Raw genomic sequence first — 22659 nt, 5'->3', positions numbered from 1 at the left:
TCCCTGAACAGGACACTGTTCCCAATCAACCACTCTGCAGCAGCAAAGATCTTCCCAGGCCTCACATTTTCAAAGTGGTAGGAGGACTTGTAGCGCAAGCGTCTTTTCAACTTCAAGGCAATTGTCTCTGTCTCTTCGAATCGCCTAGGTAATGAAGTCACCATAGCTGGCACATCCACAGGCACATTCACCACATTTCCTCTAATACCAAACTGATGGTCGCAGCCAAGTTCTCGCAGCTGCATGAAGGGAATTCGTGGTGATATACACCGTTCCTCCAGGGTTGTGAGATCTTTGAGTGGAGGTGGAATAGCCGGGAATCCAAGACCATTTCTCACAGCTAAATTGGGCAGCACAGATTTCTTCAAACTGGAGAGACATGTGGAACATATCCACTCAGTGTCTTGGTAGCTTTTCGTTCCTGACAGAACCTGCTCTATAATGGAAGACTTAACACCCTTGTTCTGGAGAGATGTAGCAGAGGGAGCAACACTCACTGAGTGTTTGTAGAAGAGACCATTACAGCATGTACATATGAATGAAGGTCCGTGACTAACATTGGACTGAAAGACCTTCTTGATGTCATCGACCGTCAAGCAACCGCTTTTTGTGGTCAGTTTGTCTCTTGCTGCTCGCACCTTAGCTTGATAAGCTTCTCTGTGTCTGTATGAAGGACAACGCCTTCTCTTCACTTTCCTCAATCTGTCATTCTCTGATTCCTTTCGCCTATAGTTTCTATTCTGTCTTTGTTCTGCTTTCCTTTGCCTGTCTTTTAGGGCCTCTTTCCCTCTGTACTCATCACTACTTCTCCTTGTTGCCATTCTCTGTCTAGTTTTACCTGCTTCTTTCTGACTGTACTCTTTAGTGGCTCTCTGTTTGGCCATTCTCTGTCTAGTTCTACCTGCTTCTTTCTGACTGTACTCTTTAGTGGCTCTCTGTTTGGCCATTCTCTGTCTAGTTCTACCTGCTTCTTTCTGACTGTACTCTTTAGTGGCTCTCTGTTTGGCCATTCTCTGTCTAGTTCTACCTGCTTCTTTCTGACTGTACTCTTTAGTGGCTCTCTGTTTGGCCATTCTCTGTCTAGTTCTACCTACTTCTTTCTGACTGTACTCTTTAGTGGCTCTCTGTTTGGCCATTTTCTGTCTTGTTCTACCTGCCTCTTTCTGACTGTACTCTTTAGTGGCTCTCTGTTTGGTCATTCTAAGTCTGTTTCTTTCTGCTTCTTTCTGACTGTACTCTTTAGTGGCTCTCTGTTTGGTCATTCTAAGTCTGTTTCTTTCTGCTTCTTTCTGGCTATACTTTTGGTTTTGGCGCAGTTTGCGCATTGTATTTCTGCGGTTCACAAGCGTCACGGTTTGAGTTGTATGAGATACGAGTGGTCTATCAGCACCTTCACACTCTGCTGCTGCAAGCACAGGTACATGAACCTTTTGATGTTGGCACGACGGCACTGGTCCATCAGATGGAAGATGGACGTCAGTCACAATTTCATAATGGGTATTGTTGGGGTGGTTGATGTAAATGCACTGTGAACTCACATGGGTCTGTGGAGCAATCAGTCTTGGATCATGTGTGTGCCAGGCACTCTGCCCGACTACATTGCGATAAACACAGATTCTGGTGTTGAGCATGAGGGCAGCACTGTAAATCTCCACTTCTGTTGCCCACGTCCCTGAATTCCGCATGCCCGACCTGGTCAGATAGGACGCGGCTGTCAGCCCTTGTTGTTGCAGGAGAACATGCTCAATTCGATATGTGTAGGCAGACTGTGTCATGAAATGGCAGACTGCAGCTCGAAGTTGGAGATGGTACTCTTCACACCCAGTCACTGCAAGGCTCAGGCAGCGGAAAAAACAATTACCATCTCCACCAACCCTTTTAAAATGTTTGGGTGCTCCAGCCGGAAGCAGCTGATCTGACGAAGGCAGTGCAAGCTTCGAAGGCAGTGCAAGCTTCAAAGGCAAAGTGAACTGGCGACATTTGTCTAACTGCCACTGGCAGTGTACAGGGTTGAATGTGATACCATGTTGCTCAATAGCTTTAACCTGAATATCCTGTGAATCTGAACAATTGTGTGACTGAAGGCGCTGGAATGATGACAACACCTTGCCACAAGAAGTACACTTGGAGCATTTATGTTTCAATAACCTGACACGGGTACTGAACATTTTCTGGCAGTCTACACACTGCAGAACTGAATCCATTTAGAGAAGCAAATAACTTCAGTGACTGTGAAGTGTGGATTCAGTAATAATGAGCAATTGTCACCACAAAACAAAATCAGCAACAAATCTCTGACTCAAAGACCAGAAAAGAACTAATTATGCAAGCACAACAAAACTTAATTCAGAATCAAAAGAAAATGAATCAAAACTGCACACGCGCAATAGATCATATATATACAATGTACAAAATCCCTGGCAGCACTCCTAGGCCTTGAAACTACTTTCAGAACCGAGACAACAAATATTTAACGTTCCAAAATCGCAGACAAATCGGACATCACTCCTAGGCCTTGAAGCTACTTTCAGAACCGAGACGAAAAAATATTCTGAGTTCCAAAATCACAGACAAATCAGACAGCACTCCTAGGCCTGGAAACCAATGACTGAACCGAGAGGAAAAATATTCTAAGTACCAAAATCGCAGACAAATCGGACAGCGCTCCTTGGCCTGGAAACCACTTTCAGAACCGCGACAAAATTTTTTCTATATTCTAAGTTCCAAAATCGCAGAAAAATCGGACAGCACTCCTAGGCCTGAAAACCAATTACAGAACCGAGAGGAAAAATATTATAAGTTCCAAAATAGCAGACAAATCGGACAGAACTCCTAGGCCTGGAAACCACTTTCAGAACAGCGACAAAAAATATTCAGAGTTCCAAAATCACAGACAAATCTGACAGCGCTCCTAGGCCTGGAAACCACTTTCAGAACAGCGACAAAAAATATTCTAAGTTCCAAAATCGCAGAAAAATCGGACAGCACTCCTAGGCCCGGAGACCAATTGCAGAACAGAGACGAAAAAATATTCTGCGTTCCAAAATCACAGACAAATCGGACAGCGCTCCTAGGCCTAGAAACCAATTACAGAACCAAGAGGAAAAATATTCTAAGTACCAAAATCGCAGACAAATCGGACAGCGCTCCATGGCCTGGAAACCACTTTCAGAACCGAGAGAAAAAATATTCTAAGTTCCAAAATCGCATAAAAATCGGACAGCACTCCTAGGCCTGAAAACCAATTACACTTACAGAACCGAGAGGAACAATATTATAAGTTCCAAAATCGCATAAAAATCGGACAGAACTCCTCTTAGGCCTGGAAATCACTTTCAGAACCGCGACGAAAAATATCCGAAGTTCCAAAATCGCAGACAAATCGGACAGAACTCCTAGGCCTGGAAACTATTTGCAGAACCGAGACGAAAAATATTTTAATGATGTACGAAAAGTCAGAATATTAGTAATAGTATAAAGTTGGGTACTCGCCAAAGCTGTTCCTGCGTGAAAATCCTAAAGGATGCTGAAGATCAAACCGTCAAGCTCATGATTGTCCAGGTTGAAGAAATTGAAGAGGACAGCACTCCTAGAACAGAGAAGAAAAATATTTTAAGTTCCAAAATCACAGACAAATCGGACAGCACTCCTAGACCTTGAAACCACTTTCAGAACCGCGACAAAAAATATTCGAAGTTCAAAAATTGCAGAAAATTCGGACAGCACTCCTAGGCCCGGAAATCACTTTCCGAACAGAGAGGAAAAATATTTTAAGTACCAAAATCGCAGACAAATCGGACAAATTCTGTGTGTAGTACCATTCGCGTGGTAACAAAAATATAATCCAATCTGCGAGCAATGAAAGGATTTTTCCTTGACCACGTACATTCCCTTTTCTGTGGCCAAAATAACCTCCACATATCATTTAAATAATTATTTTCCAAAAACCGTTTAAAGCGATTAACATTATGCTTTTCTCCACTTCAATTACGCAGTTAAAATCTCCACACACTTTGTAATTCAACATATTCAGCAACTGAATGTGCTTTTCCAACTTAAAAAAAAAATTGTCTTTACCAATCGTTCGAAATACAAACGTCCCCATTCTCCAGGGAAATTCGTACCGTCAAAATCCTGTTTTGTACCACAGCAATAAAACATATGACCTCCCCATTCTTTTTCCAAAACTGTAATATCGGTTTCATGTACATATGATTCTTGCACACAAATAGTATCATACGATAATTTCTTTAAATATCGATAAAAAGACTTCTTCTTTATCGTATTTCTCAGTCCATGATTATTAATACTTATCTTTAAATCACCCGTGATGACATATCAACATTGATTTCAATCGGGTCGTATTCAAAAATCAGAGTCCATAGAGCGTAGCCAGGTCGTTTCCTCCAAGATCCGTCCAGTTGGCGCCAGCCGGGGGCTAGGTCATCACGGCTGCATCGTCACACTGCTCCTTGAGAGATGATGTAGGCGGGCCATGGGGGAGGTCATCCCGTCTAGCAACCTTGGCTGTATCGTTGTCCACAACGCTTTTTCCTTGGGCAGGACTGGGACCTGTGAAAGGTGAGTTTCGACTGCTTGATGGCACGCTTGGGACAATGGTCGATGGTCTTTGAGGGGTAGAGAACTGGGTCGCTGTTTTTGTTTATCTTGTGAGTGCATCTCATTAAAACTGGCTGCAAATTCGAACGTTGAAACTATTTTTGCAAGGAGTTGTGAATGCATGCTTCCTCGGGTGAAATGTTCTTGCTGGGAAGATGGATCTATTCTGTTAGTAGTGGCAACAACATTTAACGTTTTTGACATTGTAAAAGTTATACGAACAGGAATTGATTTGCGAGCTTGTCCCACAAATGCGAGATGCGTGCGCATGGGACTACAAAGTAATATTCTTGGTTTGGAGTGGAGTACAAGTCAAGGGTCTGCCAAGCCCAGCAAACGCTAAGTAGGCAGCTCAGCGACGGTCTTCTGAATGTGACTTAACTGCTACAGCTCAGTGCGCAAGCCCGACCGTTCGTTTGGAGGCCGTAGCGCTGTATTGTGCAATACTGGGCCACCTGGTGGCTGAACGTAGGTTACGTCTCCGTCGGCTACTACTCATGTCTTAGGTTCTCTAATATCGATAAAGAATACGCGCTCTGAAAAATGTACAAGTCGCATCAAGATATACTTTTTTTTTTTACTCAATCTGTTGGTATCAAACTAAAAGATCAACACCAAAAACCAGACATCGCAGAGGCTACATCAATAGCCTCGACTAACCATACCCGAAGATCAAGACGGTTCACGCTCGTCCCCGCGAAGCATGCGAAACGTAGTACTTACTTAACCTTTTTTCTTTAATTCTGAGCAAATTTTAGAGTAAACATGACATATCCATGTTGTTGTTTTTTACATTTAGTCAAGTTTTGACTAAATATTTTAACATAGAGGGGGAATCGAGACGAGGGTCGTGGTGTGTGTGTGTGTGTGTGTGTGTGTGTGTGTGTGTGTGTGTGTGTGTGTGTGTGTGTGTATCTGTGTGCTTGTAATCGTGTCAAAGTGAGGTCACAGAGCAGTTAACATCCTCTTGAAATGGGGCTCTGAAAAAAAATGGGGTCTCATTTTAGGAACCCATTTTTTTCAAAGCATGTACAATGCAGGAAATCTTATTTTATCATCAAAAAAATTGATTTGAACAGGATGTCTCATTTTGACATTTTTTCCGGTTAGCTGTGTTTACGGATTTCACACACCGAAGTGTGTTTCGAATCGGTTTTTTCCTGGTTATGGGGAAGTCACTCTCTAGACTCGCTCTGCATGACGTCACTTCCTGATGCCGCCAAAAATATGGAGTCCTCTTCAAAGCAGTGTGGAAAAAGCAGCTACAGATCTCTGGGAAAAAGTAAGGATTTTATCATTTCCTCACCTATATATTTTATGATTCGCCTTGTCTTTTTGGTATTTTAATAGTTCATTAGCATATATTTGGTTCAAATGTACCTTTCTGTTATTGCAAAAGCAACTGTTCACACTGATGCGACTGATCGCTCAATGAGTCAATGTAGTCTATCTAGACGGCAAATGCAAATGGCGCTGTGACTTTTCATGCGTTTTCAGCATGTTTGTTGTTTTTGTTTTTCAAACAGAAAATATTGTTAAGAACATTTAACCCTTCAATAAGTAAGTGTTAGAAACAATATTCCATTGACGTTTTTATTGACTTTGAACCAGATTTCCACCGGACTAAGAGTTTGAATACCACTCGCCCTTTCAGTTCAGATTAAATGCTAGTTTCAAAGAAAAATTATTTTATCGTCATCAAGCACCGAATCTCAACAATCCGCTCAAAAACGTGTTGTTGTTGTTGTTGTTGTTGTTGTTGTTGTTGTTGTTGTTGTTGTTGTTGTTGTTGTTGTTGTTGTTGTTGTTGTTGTTGTTGTTGTTGTTGTTTTAAACAAGATTTGCCTTCGGATGGTTTTTAAAATGTGTTGAACACGCACAGAAAGTCACAGATGTACCCAAATGCGATCACTCGTCTGTCAGAATCTTCTTTGGTAAATCCTTTTCATGAGGTCAAAGATTCTACTGGAGATTGAGGGGGAGGGGGATCTCTCCCATAGTTCTGGCACTTGAATTTCATTAAAAAAAATATCTTTGTAAGTTTGAACAATGGGGAAGAGGGAGGGGGTAGCTGAAACAAACAACTATGGAAGTACCGTACTAGATCTGAACAAAGGATTCATGGTTTTAGTATTGAGAGCTTTCTTTTTCTTTGCTTGCATCAAATTGCAATAGTAATGTGAAGCTGTGGAAACTGGAATGGAATAATGCACACAAACCACACTCACTGTATTATTGGTGCTTTGTTTTGGACAAAGTAATGGTGCCAAGTTTCACTTTCACATCATTTTGATTTTCTTTCTGTGCAAAAATTGATAACCTCTAAAATCGTGTTATTATGAAATTGCCCTTTAAAAAGGTCTAGCTTGAACACCCCATTTTAGGGAGGCTGACGCACTGCATTTTTTCACAATGACCGTAGTCCGCCGTGCAAAACGCAGTGAAACTGATGAGCCTGTTTAGCGCGGTAGTGGTTTCGCTGTGCTGCATAGCACGCTTTTCTGTATCTCTCTTCGTTTTAACTTTCTGAGCGTGTTTTTAATCCAAAGATATCATATCTATGTTTTTGGAATCAGGAACCGACAAGGAATAAGATGAAATTGTTTTTAAATCGATTTCGGAAATTTATTTTTAATCATAATTTTTATATTTTTAATTTTCAGAGCTTGTTTTTAATCCGAATATAACATATTTATATGTTTTTGAAATCAGGAAATGATGAAGAGTAAGATGAACGTAAATTTGGATCGTTTTATGTAAATAAAAAAAAATTGATTACAATTTTCAGATTTTGACCAAAGTCATTAATTAATTTTTAAGCCACAAAGCTGAAATCAGGGATGAGATTCTTCCGCCAATTGGCGGAATTCCGCCCAAAAGTTCGTTCCCAGGACCATTTTTCTGAATCGTCTAAATCCGTTGAGAAAAAATGGGGGGGGGGGGGGGGGTAGAGTAGTTGTTGTGGTTCCATTGGATTCGATCTGTAAAGTCCTACCTACAACCCTAAAGTCGATTTTCCAGATCAAATCTCCGATAAAATAATGACAACATAACCTCCGTATCGAAGGAAGTGGACCTTCGACCCGAATATGAACTTTCCATTTGGGACTAAGTTTCCCTTTCACCGAGTGTCTTCATTCCGAAAATTCATGAACGGGCCGATTCAGCTGTCGGCTTTAGCCTGCTAAACAAAGATGGCGTCGGTGAGAACATTGACGGAAAGCGAACATGTTTATGAGAATTGATGTTTTGTTTAGTTTGCACTGGTCTAGAGCTGATATTCAGGAATTGCAAGCATTAACTGAACTTGTATGTGCATCTTAACTGTTTTATCTTTCACAAGCATTTGACAACCTGTACATTTGCTCATAATTATTTTGTAATGGAAACAAATGTTCTGCAGAGTTATGTTGATTTTATGCACACTGTTCTTGCCAAAGTGCAGTAACACTCCTTTGTGGTTTTTCCAGAGCCACCATCCAGACCACAAGGACCCATCAAGGTCCTGAGCACCACCAAAACGTCAGCCACCATCGAGTGGCGCGCTCCAGAGGATGACGGAGGCTTGCCGCTTTCAGCTTACGTGCTGGAGAAGCGCGAGTTCCCTCGCTCCACCTGGAGCCGTGTGGACAAGATCAGTCCCGACATGACCAGTAACACCATCCAGAACTTGACCACTGGGTCAGACTACTTCTTCCGTGTGATGGCAGAGAACAAGGCTGGGCCCAGTCCACCTCTGGAGATGGACAAGCCTGTTAGGATCAAGAGTCCTTATGGTGAGTTGGGGTTAAGGAATGATTTACTTTAACTCGGTCTCAAAGCAGATATGTCAGTATTGTTCAATGAAGAGCATTAAATCCTGGCATGAAAATGTATTGATAGGAACAAGGGAAGTTTAACTAGATTTAGAACCGGCACGGTTGGCCTAGTGGTAAGGCGTCCGCCCCGTGATCGGGAGGTCGGGGTTCGAACCCCGGCCGGGTCATACCTAAGACTTTAAAATTGGCAATCTAGTGGCTGCTCCGCCTGGCGTCTGGCATTATGGGGTTAGTGCTAGGACTGGTTGGTCCGGTGTCAGAATAATGTGACTGGGTGAGACATGAAGCCTGTGCTGCGACTTCTGTCTTGTGTGAGGCGCACGTTAAATGTCAAAGCAGCACCGCCCTGATATGGCCCTTCGTGGTCGGCTGGGCGTTAAGCAAACAAACAAACTAGATTAAATTACATATTCTTACTCCGAATCACATAAAAGCATTGACGCAGTCTTACATGCAAAAGGTCTGAAAAGGCTACCCGTCTTAAACAATTTTAAAGGGGAGCAACCCAACACAAAAAGTGTAAACAGGCAAGGTAGTGACCATCTACCCAGGGAGTTACCTCCCATCTAGGGTTATGTGACGTCACTTCCCCCTGTAAACACCACATGCTTCATACGACATTTCAGCCTACAGCAGAGAGGTCGTCGAATTTTTTGGCTCCGTGTGTGGCTGAGTGCTGGTGTTTGTAAGGACACCCACCGGCCACCTAACCCGTCTTAACGGCTTGCCTTTACGTGTTTGGTGAGCTCTTTCCATTTTGGTCATTATTTTGACAAGAATGTTGTTGTAGTTGCTGACTTTTCGTCCGTTTTTGCGGACTTGTAAAATTTTTTCAGTAACGCATTTTGGGGCTCCACGTTTGCTGACGGCGAATGTGGCACGGCCTATATTTTGGATAGGTAAACCTTATTTTACCTCTTTACTTGCCTTCTGCTTTGTTAGTTGGTAAGCGCTTCCTTTTTTAGTCATTAGTTTGACAGGAAGGTTGTTGTAGTTGCTAAATTTTCCGTCCGTTTTGGACTTGTTAATTTTCAGTAACTCTTTGTTTGCCGCCTGTTGTCTGCGTCAGCGTGTCTGACGGTGAGATAACATGGCTAGGTGTGTGTCATTGGTCTTTCAGACCATTGGCATTTGTTGTTGTTTCGTACTAAGCATGTATAACCGCTTTGTCCGTTACTTATTCTGCCCCAAATGAATTTGGGGGGCAGTTTAGCACGTCTGTGACGTGTCTTGCTTCTTGCTTTCCCTCTCGGCATCGGAGCGCGGCGCTCTGGTGTCTATACTGTTTTGCTCTCTTTTTCCAGAGTTTCGCAGTTTGGGAGGGAAGAGTGCAGCTTCACACGCCGTCTCCAGCGTTGTACTTCCGCCGGCGGCGGGTGACGGCCACTCTTTGGCTTCCTGTCGGCCACGGCTTCCGGCCGCTGGCCTTCAGCTGCGTCTGCTGCCCCTTTGGGGGGCATGGACGGTAAGTCGAACTGCTCCACTGGCTCTCGTGAAGCCACCGGACGCTCTCTTTTGAGCAACAGTTCTTGGTCGCAGGCTCACTACCTGCAAACTTCCTGCTCGTCAGGATATGCTGCTCGTCTTAGTTCCGATCGTATAGCGAGAGGGCTATGACTGAGCAATGGCGGCTTCCGCTTGCGGGAGTCGCGTTTCCGGGTTTACCCGGAGGCGAAGGTCAATCTGGCACACCCACGAAGGTCCCTGCTGGTGTCGACTGCAAACTTCCTGCTAGTCAGGATATGCTGCTCTTTCTAGGCCTGATCGCACAGCGTGTACGGCCGTGACTGAGCAATGGCGGCTTCCGCTTGCGGTAGTCGCGTCTCCGGGTTTACCCGGAGGCGAAGGTCAATCTGGCACACCCACGAAGGTCCCTGCTGGTGTCGACTGCAAAACTTCCTGCTGGTCAGGATATGCTGCTCTTTCTAGGCCTGATCGCACAGCGTGTACGGCCGTGACTGAGCAAGGGCGGCTTCCGCTTGCGGGAGTCGCGTTTCCGGGTTTTCCCGGAAGCGAAGGTCAATCTGGCACACCCACGAAGGTCCCTGCTGGTGTCGACTGTGGACTGGCCTTCGGGCAACCGGGCTTCCGGCCCCAGTCCTCGCAGCAGACGCTGCCGCTGTATGCGGCTTCGTCCGTTGCTTAATCTTCTGCTCGTTCTAAGCCTGTTTGCATTGCGTGCACGGCTGTGAATAGGCAAGGGCGGCTTCCCTTTTCGGGAGTCGCGCTTCCGGGTTTTCCCGAAAACGAAGGTCCTCCATCCCGTGCACTCACAGAGGTCATGGCTGGGGTTGACCGTTGACTGGCCTTGGGCGTTCTGGCCTCGGCCTTAGTCATCGCAACAGGCGTTTCCGTTTATGCGGTTTCGTCCGTTGCTTTTCCGGCTCAGCCCGGAGTTGCCGTTCCTCCCCCTGCTGCGCCTATACGGAGGTCAGTGAGGGAGGAACAGGATACGTCCTACGGACATCCGGACAGTCGTCATTCCGGTTTACCGGGAGCATAGGTCCTCCTTTGCGATTACACTGTGTGTCTCTACTGGAGTTGACCGCGGACTAGCCTACGGGCGTTCGGTCTTCTGTCCTCAGTCCACGCAACATTTGCTTCCGCATTGTGCGGTTTTGTCTGTTGCGTTTCCGGCTTTGTCCGGATGCATCGTTCTCCTTCCTATCACTGTTAGCGAAGTGAGGAACGTCGGCTGGCCTATGGGCATGCAGGCTTTCAGCCTCGGCCGGGACGGTAGTCACTTCACTGGTCGGGTGTTGCGTCTACTGTCTATTCAGTTCCGGTGGCTTCGGATGTTACCTCCTCTTTGTCTTACCCTCTTATGGGAGAGGTGAGACAGGACGGTTTCCGGTTGAACGGGTTTCCGGTTTTCCGGTTATCCTGTTCAGTAACTTTCCACTTGCAACTGTGACTTCGGTCAGTGTCAGGTCTCTGGGCTATTCTGTTATACAGCCTTTAGCCAGAGACCAGACACGTTCTGTCGAATCTCTCGGCTTCTCTCGAGGCCTCGATGGAGATTACTTCCAGATTTTTTATGGAGGGACATTGGCTTCCTCTTTGGTTGCATTCAGCGATGTCGGACTTCCGTTCCGCGAAGGAGGAGTTTTTCCTACTTCCGGTTTGATAGTCACCTTCAATGTGGGTACCATCTTCCGCAGGTTTTGGCTGGCCATCTCCTACCGGAAGTGGTATCCACGGGTTCCGGTTCTGCTGCTCGGTTTTCACGGGTCAGTTCCGGAACACGCGCAGCCTTGGCTGTCTTCGGCTACTCGGGCTTCGTCTTTGTTTCTTCCTGTCATAGGAAGTTCTCTTGGCTGAAGCTGGGTCGGATTTTGCTGGCGTCTTGCTCTTCCGCGTACACCTTAATGGGAACGCAGGAACTTAGAGGAATTTGGACGTCAGTTTTTGGAATTTGCCTCTTTTTCGGAGATGATCGTCAGAGCGCTCTCGCGCTCTTTCCTGGAGTCACTAAACATTTCACGCTTAGTGTGTGTCAGGACACTGATGGCATCTCCACTCGTTCAGCCTGGCTAAGGCGAACGAGGAACAAAGAGGCTGTCCTCCCTTCACCTCGCTTTACAGTCGGGCGTAGGGAGGACTTGTTTCTCTCGCATGCTCAGGTCTCTGAGCAGGCTAGGAGGGACATCTGGACTTTGATCGGAGTAGAGGGATCTGCTTTTTGAACTTCGGTGTTTTTACCAGAAAGCAAAGTAGATCCCGTGGGTTAGAGATCAGCGGATCTCTGACTTCTCTCTACAAGGGTTAAAGCAGAGCTAGCCTCCTCACGGGAAGCAGGCTCGGGCCTCGGGATGTTTTCAGCAGGCGGCCAATGGGCAGTCTCTGTCTGATTCTCGAGAATTAGATCACCTTTGGGCAGGGAGAAGGGCAGCCCTAGGCTAGCCTCTCTCCCCAAGGAAGTGCCCCCGGTCTCACCCCCCCCCTCCGCCCTCCACTTTGGTGATGGCGGGGCGGGTCTTCTCCTTGCAAGTTTTCATTGGATGGTCTCTGTACACAGCCAATAGTTTGTGGGAGTGGTGAGGTCGGGGGACTCCCATTGATCTAAAGAGTGCATATTTATTTATGCGTCAGCCGATCCTTTCACGGTGTCTAGGCCCATCAGCTCGAGCACCCGCTGAGGTCTCTTCTGGTCGGTGCTAGCGCTGTCCTTCGGTTTTTACAGCTTCAGTCCTCAGTTGTGTAACAGCAGTTCAGCCACGGGCTGCTGCAGTGGCACTTCCGGTTTTACCGGAGAGGTTGTTTCTTTCACAGACGCTTCTAGGTACGTCTGAGTTTCGGAACAGCGGCTGACCTTAGGGCATCCAGGGTTTTTTAGCCTCGGCTGGTGCAACAGCCATTCCACCTGTGGGCGGGATGGTTGTTGTTTTCCCTGTTCTTGTGGCTTCGGACTTCGACTTTCTTTCCTTTATTTCATCTTAGGCAGGAGATGAGATAGGACGATTGCCGTTTGAGTGGGGCTCCCGTTTTCGGGCTTCCCCGTTCTTCTCAGTTTGCCACAAGCTGCTGGACTTGGTCCTGGGCGTCTTTCGCAGAGTCTGACTCCGTCTTTCTCTAGCGATCAGACGTGTTCTGGTGTTTCGTCCAAACTTAAGTTGCGCTTGAGTTGGCCTCGGAAGTAACATTCAGATTTTCCTGAGGGAACATTGTCTTTGGCAATGCATGTTGGAGGAGTCATTCTTTGTGGCTTATCTCCTCTCTCAGGTTTTTGGCTACGAAGTTTACTTGGGGTTTTTGAATTTCTTTCATTTACCTTCAAGCAGACTGTTCTGTAACACTCTGGCTTTTAGTCATTTTGTTTTTGGGTCACCGGTCACTTCAGCAGCAGTCGTCCGCGACAGCTGCTTCCAGTTTCGGCCGGAAGTAAGAGGTTCACTGGCTAGTGCACAGGCTACTGTCACGTCCGGTTCGAGCTTCGACTTACGTCAGCAGTCGTCCGCGACAGCTGCTTCCAGTTTCGGCCGGAAGTAAGAGGTTCACTGGCTAGTGCACAGGCTACTGTCACGTCCGGTTTGAGCTTCGACTTACGTCAGCAGTCGTCCGCGACAGCTGCTTCCAGCTTCGGCCGGAGGTAAGAGGTTCACCAGCTAGTGCACAGGCTACTGTCACGTCCGGTTTGAGCTTCGACTTACGTCAGCAGTCGTCCGCGACAGCTGCTTCCAGCTTCGGCCGGAAGTAAGAGGTTCACCAGCTAGTGCACAGGCTACTGTCACGCCCGGTTCGAGCTTCGACTTACGTCAGCAGTCGTCCGCGACAGCTGCTTCCAGTTTCGGCCGGAAGTAAGAGGTTCACCGACTTGGGCTTCACGCCATTCCTAAGTTTGATTACTTCGGCGTGATCGTCTTATGGTCGCCGCGAGGTTTGTCCCTCACCTCACTGAGCGGACTACCTTATGCATAGATCGTTCTTTCGGTGCATGTGCATTTCCTTCCATCCGAAAGGGGGGGGGGGGGGCAGCTTGTCTTTCCCTCTCTACTCGGCTCGGCTTAATCCAAGGCTGGGTTCTCTTTCTGGGTCGCTTGGTCCAGGAGATTGGAAGAAGTGCTGGGCACACATTTCTGGCTCTCTGATGTTGTCTTTCGCAACTTTTGCCTGAGAGACATCACGACTGTCAATCAGGATGGTTCTCAGGTCCTTTTCTGCTTTTGGCAGTGGGCCAGTTCCTGGCAAGGGTTAGAGTGAGTTAGTTTTTCTTTCTCACTGGGCCCTTTTCCTGACCTTTTGGCAGCAGGCCAGGGTTTTGGCAAGGTTTTTAGAGTGAGTTGGATTTTTCTTTCCCACCGCCTTGTTGAAGCTATCTGCTTTTATGTGATTCGGAGTAAGAATATGTAATTTAATCGAAAATTTTTAAGTAAATTTTCATTTCATTAATATACTTACCCGAATCACATAGTGTATGCCCTCCCGCCAACCCCGCATATGATTTTTAGTCTATTAAGTCGTATGAAGCATGTGGTGTTTACAGGGGGAAGTGACGTCACATAACCCTAGATGGGAGGTAACTCCCTGGGTAGATGGTCACTACCTTGCCTGTTTACACTTTTTGTGTTGGGTTGCTCCCCTTTAAAATTGTTTAAGACGGGTAGCCTTTTCAGACCTTTTGCATGTAAGACTGCGTCAATGCTTTTATGTGATTCGGGTAAGTATATTAATGAAATGAAAATTTACTTAAAAATTTTCGATTTAGGCAGCTTAAACAATAATCTTGATATACTATTTTTCTTTTCAAGTTGAACAGAGAAAGTGCAGCAGAGAAATAAAAATCCTTGAAGTTTTGTTGCCAGAGTCATGCATGCTTTAATTTCCACATATTGTAATGATCGTCTAGCCTCATCATTAAAATGCGATCATTCGTGAAACTGAACTTTTCACTATCCCATTGTCATTCAATGCTCCCCAGGTCTTTAACCAACAGTACTTCAGCATTCAAACTCTTATCACACAATTTTCTCTTGACAGATGTGCCATCAGCACCAACAGGCCTGCGCGTGTCCAACGTCACAGATAAATCAGCAGATGTGTCTTGGACCGCTCCGGACAGCGACGGTGGCACGCCCATCACCAACTACATCGTTCAGACCCGCATCATCCCTCGTTCCACCTTCACCACCGTCCAGGAGACGACAGAAACCAAAGTGACCTTGACCGGCCTTGTTGCGGACAGCCAGTACATGCTGCAGATCATCGCAGTCAACGCTGAGGGACAGAGCCTGCCTCTGCAGTCCAGAGAACCCATCTGCCCAGAGAAGATCCTCAGTAAGTGTTTGAAAAGTCTCTTTTCATAAGAAGAAAACCTTTGAAATAACTGGACTGCGAGTGTTTGCAAATATGGAGCAATAGCTGAAGGGATTGTAATATGTCAGTAGAGTTTGAGAAATGTGGGTCTTAATAGAGAGAGAGTCCTATAATGGAGGTGAATTTAGTGACACTGTGAAGAAAACATGTGAGCAATTCAGGTCTTGTAGTAGAGGGAGTCTCATATAATGCAGACATGGGACTGGTCCGAATTTTATCGGAATTCCGATATTTTCCTTAGCTCACAGACCATTCTTGAGATCGATGCAAATTCGTTGAGAAAAAAAGGGGGGGTGGTGGTGGTGGTATGAACCGTTCAGCTGAAGCTGTCTGCGTCTGAAGTCAGTGCATTCACACCCCAGCACTCGCGTGAACCCATAGCAGTATCGCCTAGGCCTAATTATTCACCGATGGCGGTTTGCGGGTTGTTTTGATTGGCTGCCGATCTCCAAACGCCGAAGGTGAAAAAAGTAGCATCATGGCGTCTGGATTCCGTATTGTTTTGTCGGCTGTGGAAGCTCTTACGATCGACGACCAAAGTGTGAAAAACAAATGGAAAGCCAACTGGCTGTCAGAAGAAGTGACTGTCATTATCAACAAGAAAGAAAGGCGCCAGCTCATTGGCGACAGTATCGCCAAGATATCCATTCCCGGTCAGGCCGTGTGCACGTGGTGCGACAACGGCCACTGCGTGGTGAAATACGGACTTGGTGAAAAAAATGTGTTGGTTCTGAAAGTTTTCAAGTCAGTTTTGTGTGTGTGTGTGTGATTGTTATAAATTACACTTTTGTTTAAAATGATAAAACATATTATTCTTGTGGTTTGTATAGCTTTTTAAAAAGGCATGATCTAATTTTTTGCTATCAGGAGAGGCCCCAAAATGGCCTTTATAATTCTAGCATTCATTTTCCGTAGCCCCCCTGAACCCCCTACCGGGGCGTTGCCCCTGGACCCCACCAGGGGCCTATCCGGCCCCTGGACCCCGGCTTACTTTCCTACTTTTTGAACATTTGCTGGTCTCATGTCTGATAATGGAGGGTCTTACTAGAAAGGTTCCAATGTAATATTTTCTTTCAACATTGGTCTACTGTCTCTTGTCTGAACGTATGTGTCTTAAACATATTGATACAAAATTGACTAATGTTTGTTAAACTTTAGGTGTTCCTGATGCACCAGCGTCATTGCTGATCAAGAACATCACCAAGGACGGCCTGACCTTGGAGTGGACCCCACCAGAGAACGATGGCGGATCCAGGGTCCGTCGCTACATCATAGAGAAGTCTCTGAAGGGCACAGACAAATGGGAGAAGGTCACCACAGTCGAGAGCTTCAGAACTCGGTGCACTGTCGCTGATCTGGAGCGAGAGAAGGACTACTTCTTTGCTGTGTCCGCAGAGAATGATGTGGGCATTGGCGAAAAGCAGAAGACAGCCAAACCAGTGAAAATGGAAAAGCCTATCTGTGAGTTGAATTGCAATTTCAGTGACGTTGTAGATTGAGGATTAGTCAGCAAGCATTGTTGAATCAGTTTAGCGTTGTTACAGCTAGTTCTCACATCAAACTTAAAATATCATTTTGCTTTCTGATGTGCAATCATTACTTGACTCCACAGGTATATTTTTTGCATGACCCAACCTGTCAGTTGAAAAAAGATAAGGCAACCAGTGACACACTTACTAAACCACCCCACTTTTCTCTCAACAGTCCCACCATCACCGCCTACAGGCCCTCTGGTGATATCAGACGTGACCAAGACCAGCTTCAAGGTCACCTGGAAGGCACCAGAGAAGGACGGTGGATCTCCAGTCACTCACTACTCTGTGGAGAAGCGCGAGACGTGGAAGACAAGCTGGACGTTGGTGGAGCGTGTCCCTGGCGACCGTCTTACCTGCGACCTGCTCCTTCTGCAGGAAGGACAGGACCTTGTCGGGGTCAAGGCCGAGAACGTTGCTGGAGAGTCCAAGCCTCTGGAATCGGAACATGCCATCACACCAATGAGTCCTTACAGTGAGTATGCTTTTTATTCTGATAACTTTTAATAACTCCAAGCTTTTCTTGTTTTTGTGTGTGTTTATTTAAGGAAAAGAAAGACATGAAGGTTTACATAATAGGCTCAAAACCAAGACTTCGTGACATATTTTAAATGGCTGTGGTTGAAGACATAGCTGGAACAACAGAATTTTATCATTTTTCAAGTCTCTAAACTTGCTTTTGGCCCACACAATATGTAATTCCATAGCTATAAACTAATGAATCTCTCCTTGTCTCTGCAGAGAAACCATCAGCCCCAGAATCACTGACAGCAACAGACGTCACAGAAACAGCAGTGTCGCTGAAATGGAAGCCACCTACCAGCGACGGAGGACTGCCGATCAAGTCCTACATCGTCGAGCGTCGCGACAAGCACTGGGGTTCATGGGTTAAGGCCGGAACCACCAAGGGCACAGTGACGACTTTAGATGTGGATGGCTTGGTGACTGGACAGGAGTACTACTTCCGTGTCTCTGCCGAGAATGAGGAGGGAGTTGGGCCAGAAACTGAGATGAAGGAGCTGGTCAAACCAACAAGGGAAGCTGGTGAGAATGTCATTTGATTTGGTTTTGAACTGTGGAATTTTTGCAATGGTTGTCCTGATTGATGGAGTCCAATGTAGGGAGCAAAGACAATACAATAAGCATGGTATTTCAAGAATTGATACACAAGTTTACGATTAGAACACAACAATATTTACTCTGTTGCAATTGGGCTGCACAAGTTTACAATCACAACACCACAGCAATAATGTCATTTACAGCAAAAAAAGATAAGTCAGCAGTTGTCTTTTTTCAGTAGAGCTGTTCCAATATTTAATCATTTTGATACAAATGTTAGTGGAATCAACATCTTTGTTGAATGATATGGCTATTATGCCAGTATATAGCTATTCTGATGAACACGTGGGGGAATTCGGGGGCTGTGATTGGATAGTCTCTTCCTATCATCAAAGCATATTGCTGCCGAAGTCGGCCATTTTACTCAATATCCAAAAGCATATTGAGTAAAATGGCATCCAAAAGCATATTGAGTAAAATGGCCGACGCATGGTTCTGGTTTACACATCTGCACCACGCGGCGATGTTTCTATCGACAACAGCATACACTGACAACTTGAAATTCTTCTCGGGAATGTTTTTCAGCTTTACAAACTTGAAATTCTTCTCGGGAATGTTTTTAAGCTAAGTTACAAATGTCGATAGCAAATTTCCAGAAGCTGCAATCTGAAGCGACCTATCTCTGATTCTAGCAGACGATCTCTCCAATGTTTAACACAAAATCAGCAAACTCTCCTGTCACATAGAACGTCCATTGTATAGTGCAATGTTGAAATGAAGTTACTGGTCTGAAACATTTAGTCGTTTCTTCTGAGACAATCCTTGTTCTCTTATCATCTGCAGATTTACCGCAGTCTTCACCACGCGAATTCCCAACAGAAGTCAGACTTTCGAACATACAATATACGTAGGCAAGCATGATACGTCATGACGTCATATGATTCCTAGCATATTGACGTAATGCTAAACATCCGGTTATCTCGAGTTTTCTCCGTAATACATGTCCGTGGGTTTTTCAATGTTCGGTTATTTCCGTGGCTTCATGCGGAAAGGGAACCATCGTCTGCACTCAACGAAATGGACCATTCTGGTACTTGTTGCTGACAAAAACATGATTTTAACACAGAATTTAATGTCAGAATAGCTATATAATCGCTATTGTGTTTTCATCGTAGCAATAGGGTCCGATATTTAGACTCGAACAAGTATAATGCGACTCGTCTTCGACTCGTCGGCATTATACTTGTCTCGTCTAAATATCGGGCCCTATTGCTACGCTGAAAACACAATAGCTGGTAATGATGTACTCATTTTATTGACCATCTATCAAACATATCTTCCAGTTGTTCCTGAACCTCCTACGGGACCCGTCTACTTCAGTCACTTGGATGCAACAAGTGTTGTCCTTGACTGGCGTGCGCCTCGAGATGATGGCGGTGCCCCTGTGCTTAACTACCGCATTGAGGTGTCGCAGAACCAGGAAACCTGGACAGAGGTGACCATTGTTGATGGTGACTTGACCAAGACCAAGGCAAAGAACCTGGCCACAGACAAGAAGCACTACTTCAGAATCTTCGCCATCAACAAAGTGGGAACCAGCAAACCGCTTGAGTCGGATGCTGTTACACCAAAGAGGCCTGTTGGTAAGTCACTGTGTCCTTTTTTTTTATGTCAATCTCAAGTTGAAAAAGTCTATTTAGTTTAAAAGCAAAATGTTTGTCAGCTTGCGAAACTCTGTACAGTGAAAACTGTCAAATACGGTCACTGGACTTAGCGGACACTCGCAGAATACGGACAGTCAGTCTCGGCACGGACTGCTTTACACTGTAAAACACCTGTACGTTACGGCCACCTCGGCATTACGGACGCGGACAGGTATTTTGGGTCCATAATAAGTCATATACCTGCTAAATACGGACATCCACAGCAAGCTGGGAAGTTCGATCGACGAAGAAGACGATAAATCGATCAGTTGATATTAGTCGGTATCTGAGCAGCTCTCGCGAGACACGCTATTTGTTATGCTTTGAACATCGCGAGAACTTCGAACCTTGGCTTGTGCAGCTCGCACGAGATCGTTGTACCGCATGCTTTGCTATGCTCTGAAGTTTGCGAGAGATTACGAGAGCTTGGAATACTGATAGAGTCTATTCTTGGTGAGTGTTTTAAGTCGACGCATTTGATTGGCTGCTAGAGTTCCAAGGCAGCCAATCCAACGCGTGGAACGTGTTCGGCGGAACGGAAGTGAAAGTGTATGAGTGAATGTATCTTCTCTTCGAAAGAGTGATTCGTGTTTAACAAGATGGCAGCAAGAAATTCAAATTCAAGAAAAGGAAGAAATGCGCTGACTTTAGAACAAAGGATAAATGTTGTCAAACAACTGGAAAGTGGGAAATCATGCCGAACGATTGCACAAGAGCTTGGGTGTGGGAGAACGCAGATTTCGAAAATCAGCGTCGATCGGGAAAAAATAATGAAGTTGTGGGAATCGGGAGACGGACGTGCTGACCAGAAATGGGTTTCGAAGAAGACAACCGAATACGAAGAGCTAAATGACGCCGTGTTCGAGTGGTTTTCAACCAAACGTGCGAATCACATTGCCATCAATGGTCCACTCAGACAACGCTGGACAAATTCTTTCAAAAGCTGATGAGTGCAGAATGAAGTGAATGTGAATGTGTTGTATGAATGAGATCCAGTAACTTTTTAACAATTTAAATTTATACAGTTGATATGATAAAAAGCTTTTAAACTTGTTTTACAACAGTCAATATTAAATGTTTCTCTGTTTAATCTAAACAGCTTCTGTTTTTCTTATAAATGTACATGTACATGTGCAGTACTCTCTCTCTCTCTCTCTCAACTTGACTTTGTCGCGTTTACTTGCACCTGTCTAATAAGGACACCTGCAGAATAAGGACACTTTTGTCTGGTCCCAAGGGTGTCCTTATTTGACAGGTTTTACTGTACCGTATTTGACGGATTACAAGACGCACCGTTTTATAAGCCGCACCCCCGACTTTAAAAAAAAAAATTGGGACGAGCCACGTATAGGCCGCGTCACTATATTAGCCGCCGTCGAAAAAAATATAATCAGATCGTGTCAATCAATCAAAACAACCAGGCAACGAAAGTACGGTATTTGGCAAAATCGGCTCCGAGAATAAACAAGTGAAACAAAGAAGAAAAGTGATAAAGTTTGAAGAAAAATATCACACACACAATTTGTAACCAACACACACATGTAGTCCCGCCCGGAATAAGCTTTTTTGGGATGATTTACGACTTTTGCGCACATTTCGAGCAGACGAAAACACAACATGGCGGCTCTCGCTCCTCCAACTATCGCGAGACACAAAAAAACGAAATCTCGCACGCGCGAGATCCTGATACATCCGATGTTTCTCTGTACGCTATCTTGTCACGACGACTTGTTGACAAACGAAGATTCGCGAAAGAAAGAGAAAAGCGCCGAGTCTTGAGTAGAGAGCTAATAAAGTACCGGTAATCGCTAATCGAGCGAAATGAAAATCCGCGGCGACTTCCATTAGGTGAATGCTATTCAAGTTTAGGTAACGTTTTAGCCGCATCTTTTTATAAGCCGCAATGCGATTATTTTTGAAAAAAAGTCGCGGCTTGTAGTTCATCAAATACGGTACTTTGTGTTGTACTTTGTATTTGTATGTATTATTCTCTTTTCTGTGTTTGTGTTTCTGTGGTAAGTCTTTTTATGCCATACATGATGTCTCATATAATGCTTCCCTTTAGAGCTTCAAAGTTATCTTTTGTTGTTTGTAATTCATCTTAATGAAATTTTCATGTTGTTTTCCTAGGACCACCGGGAAAACCAGTGGGACCTTTGGAAGCAAAGGCCATCACCCGCGACTCTGTCCAGCTGGACTGGAAGCCACCTCAAGATGACGGAGGCTTGCCCATCACTGGCTACATCATTGAGAAGCGTGAGGCCATGCGCATGACATGGAGTCGCGCTGACAAGACCACAGACGACGAGGACACTGGAGGGACTTGTCACTGGAGATGAGTTCTATTTCCGTGTGGCAGCCGTCATCAATATGTTCATATACATGTAAGAACAAAACGTGTTAAGACTGGTGTTGTGCATCTAGTTTGTTCAATAAATGTCTTTCTATCTTCAATGGTTTTGGGTAGATGAGATAACAAGAGAAGGATATGGGCATTGGAATTACGTCAACATTTCGAGCATTGTCACAGATGAAACATTTACTGCAGGGTGCTCCTGATTAACAAACCGAGCAAAACTGAAAATTATTGAAGAGAAGACATGTCTGAACAGTTTATAAAGAGACAAGTTTGCAATCATTTGTGAACACCATTATTGTATGGAGGAGTAACTGTTCCCCTACCCCCTAAGAAGGTATTTCTGTCCGTCAACCACGTGAGCGATCGCCACAAATCGAGGCATCACTCGCATTTCAGTTTGGACACACCGGCTGATTGCAAATGCACAGTACGTGTTTCGACACTGAAACGTGACGATTGAGCGTCAAAATAGTTTCTTAAAACAGTCGAAAATGGAGTTAAATGTGACTTCAACACTCAGTGGCGATCGCTAGAGTAGCGATTGTTACTAGACGGACACTAGAAAACCTCAGAAAATGTAATTACTTTGCGATTTTTTTAACTGAAAAACTGTTGCGGTCTTTTTCTGTCGAGCGCGAGCGTCAACGTAAAACAACGTGACGTCACTTCCTCCCCAAACGGTTAGTTTTTGAATGAAAAGAAAAATGTGGCGATCGCTAGATTGTTTAGACGGATTGGATCGCAACTTTGAAACT

The 22659-nt window shown here is 45.1% G+C and overlaps 3 protein-coding genes and 1 long non-coding RNA gene across 4 annotated transcripts in view; 3 read left to right on the top strand and 1 right to left on the bottom strand.

Moving 5' to 3' along the window:
- LOC138951015 (uncharacterized) overlaps positions 1-22659 on the top strand; it is a 172776-nt gene that overhangs the window by 98966 nt on the left and 51151 nt on the right. The gene's annotated exons all lie outside the window — the stretch shown is intronic.
- On the top strand, positions 5438-21905 carry LOC138950992 (immunoglobulin-like and fibronectin type III domain-containing protein 1). The gene is made up of 4 exons (XM_070322698.1): positions 5438-5902; positions 8091-8396; positions 19186-19485; positions 21676-21905. The coding sequence occupies exons 1-4, from the start codon at positions 5818-5820 to the stop codon at positions 21882-21884; spliced, it is 900 nt and encodes a 299-aa protein (XP_070178799.1). The 5' UTR covers positions 5438-5817; the 3' UTR covers positions 21885-21905.
- Positions 14714-17743, bottom strand: LOC138950994 (uncharacterized). The gene is made up of 3 exons (XR_011450911.1): positions 17604-17743; positions 17140-17218; positions 14714-15192 (listed from the first exon to the last, which is right to left on the bottom strand). It is a non-coding gene; the product is annotated as an uncharacterized lncRNA (long non-coding RNA).
- On the top strand, positions 16413-17844 carry LOC138950993 (immunoglobulin superfamily member 22-like). Its single transcript, XM_070322699.1, has 3 exons — positions 16413-16712; positions 16956-17258; positions 17525-17844. Exons 1-3 carry the CDS (start codon positions 16697-16699, stop codon positions 17842-17844), a joined length of 639 nt encoding a protein of 212 aa, XP_070178800.1. The 5' UTR covers positions 16413-16696.

Source organism: Littorina saxatilis, linkage group LG16 (genome assembly GCF_037325665.1).
Source record: "Littorina saxatilis isolate snail1 linkage group LG16, US_GU_Lsax_2.0, whole genome shotgun sequence".
Lineage (NCBI taxonomy): Eukaryota > Metazoa > Mollusca > Gastropoda > Littorinimorpha > Littorinidae > Littorina > Littorina saxatilis.
The sequence above is the reverse complement of the archived record's forward strand: the minus strand, read 5'-3'. Positions and strand labels throughout refer to the sequence as shown.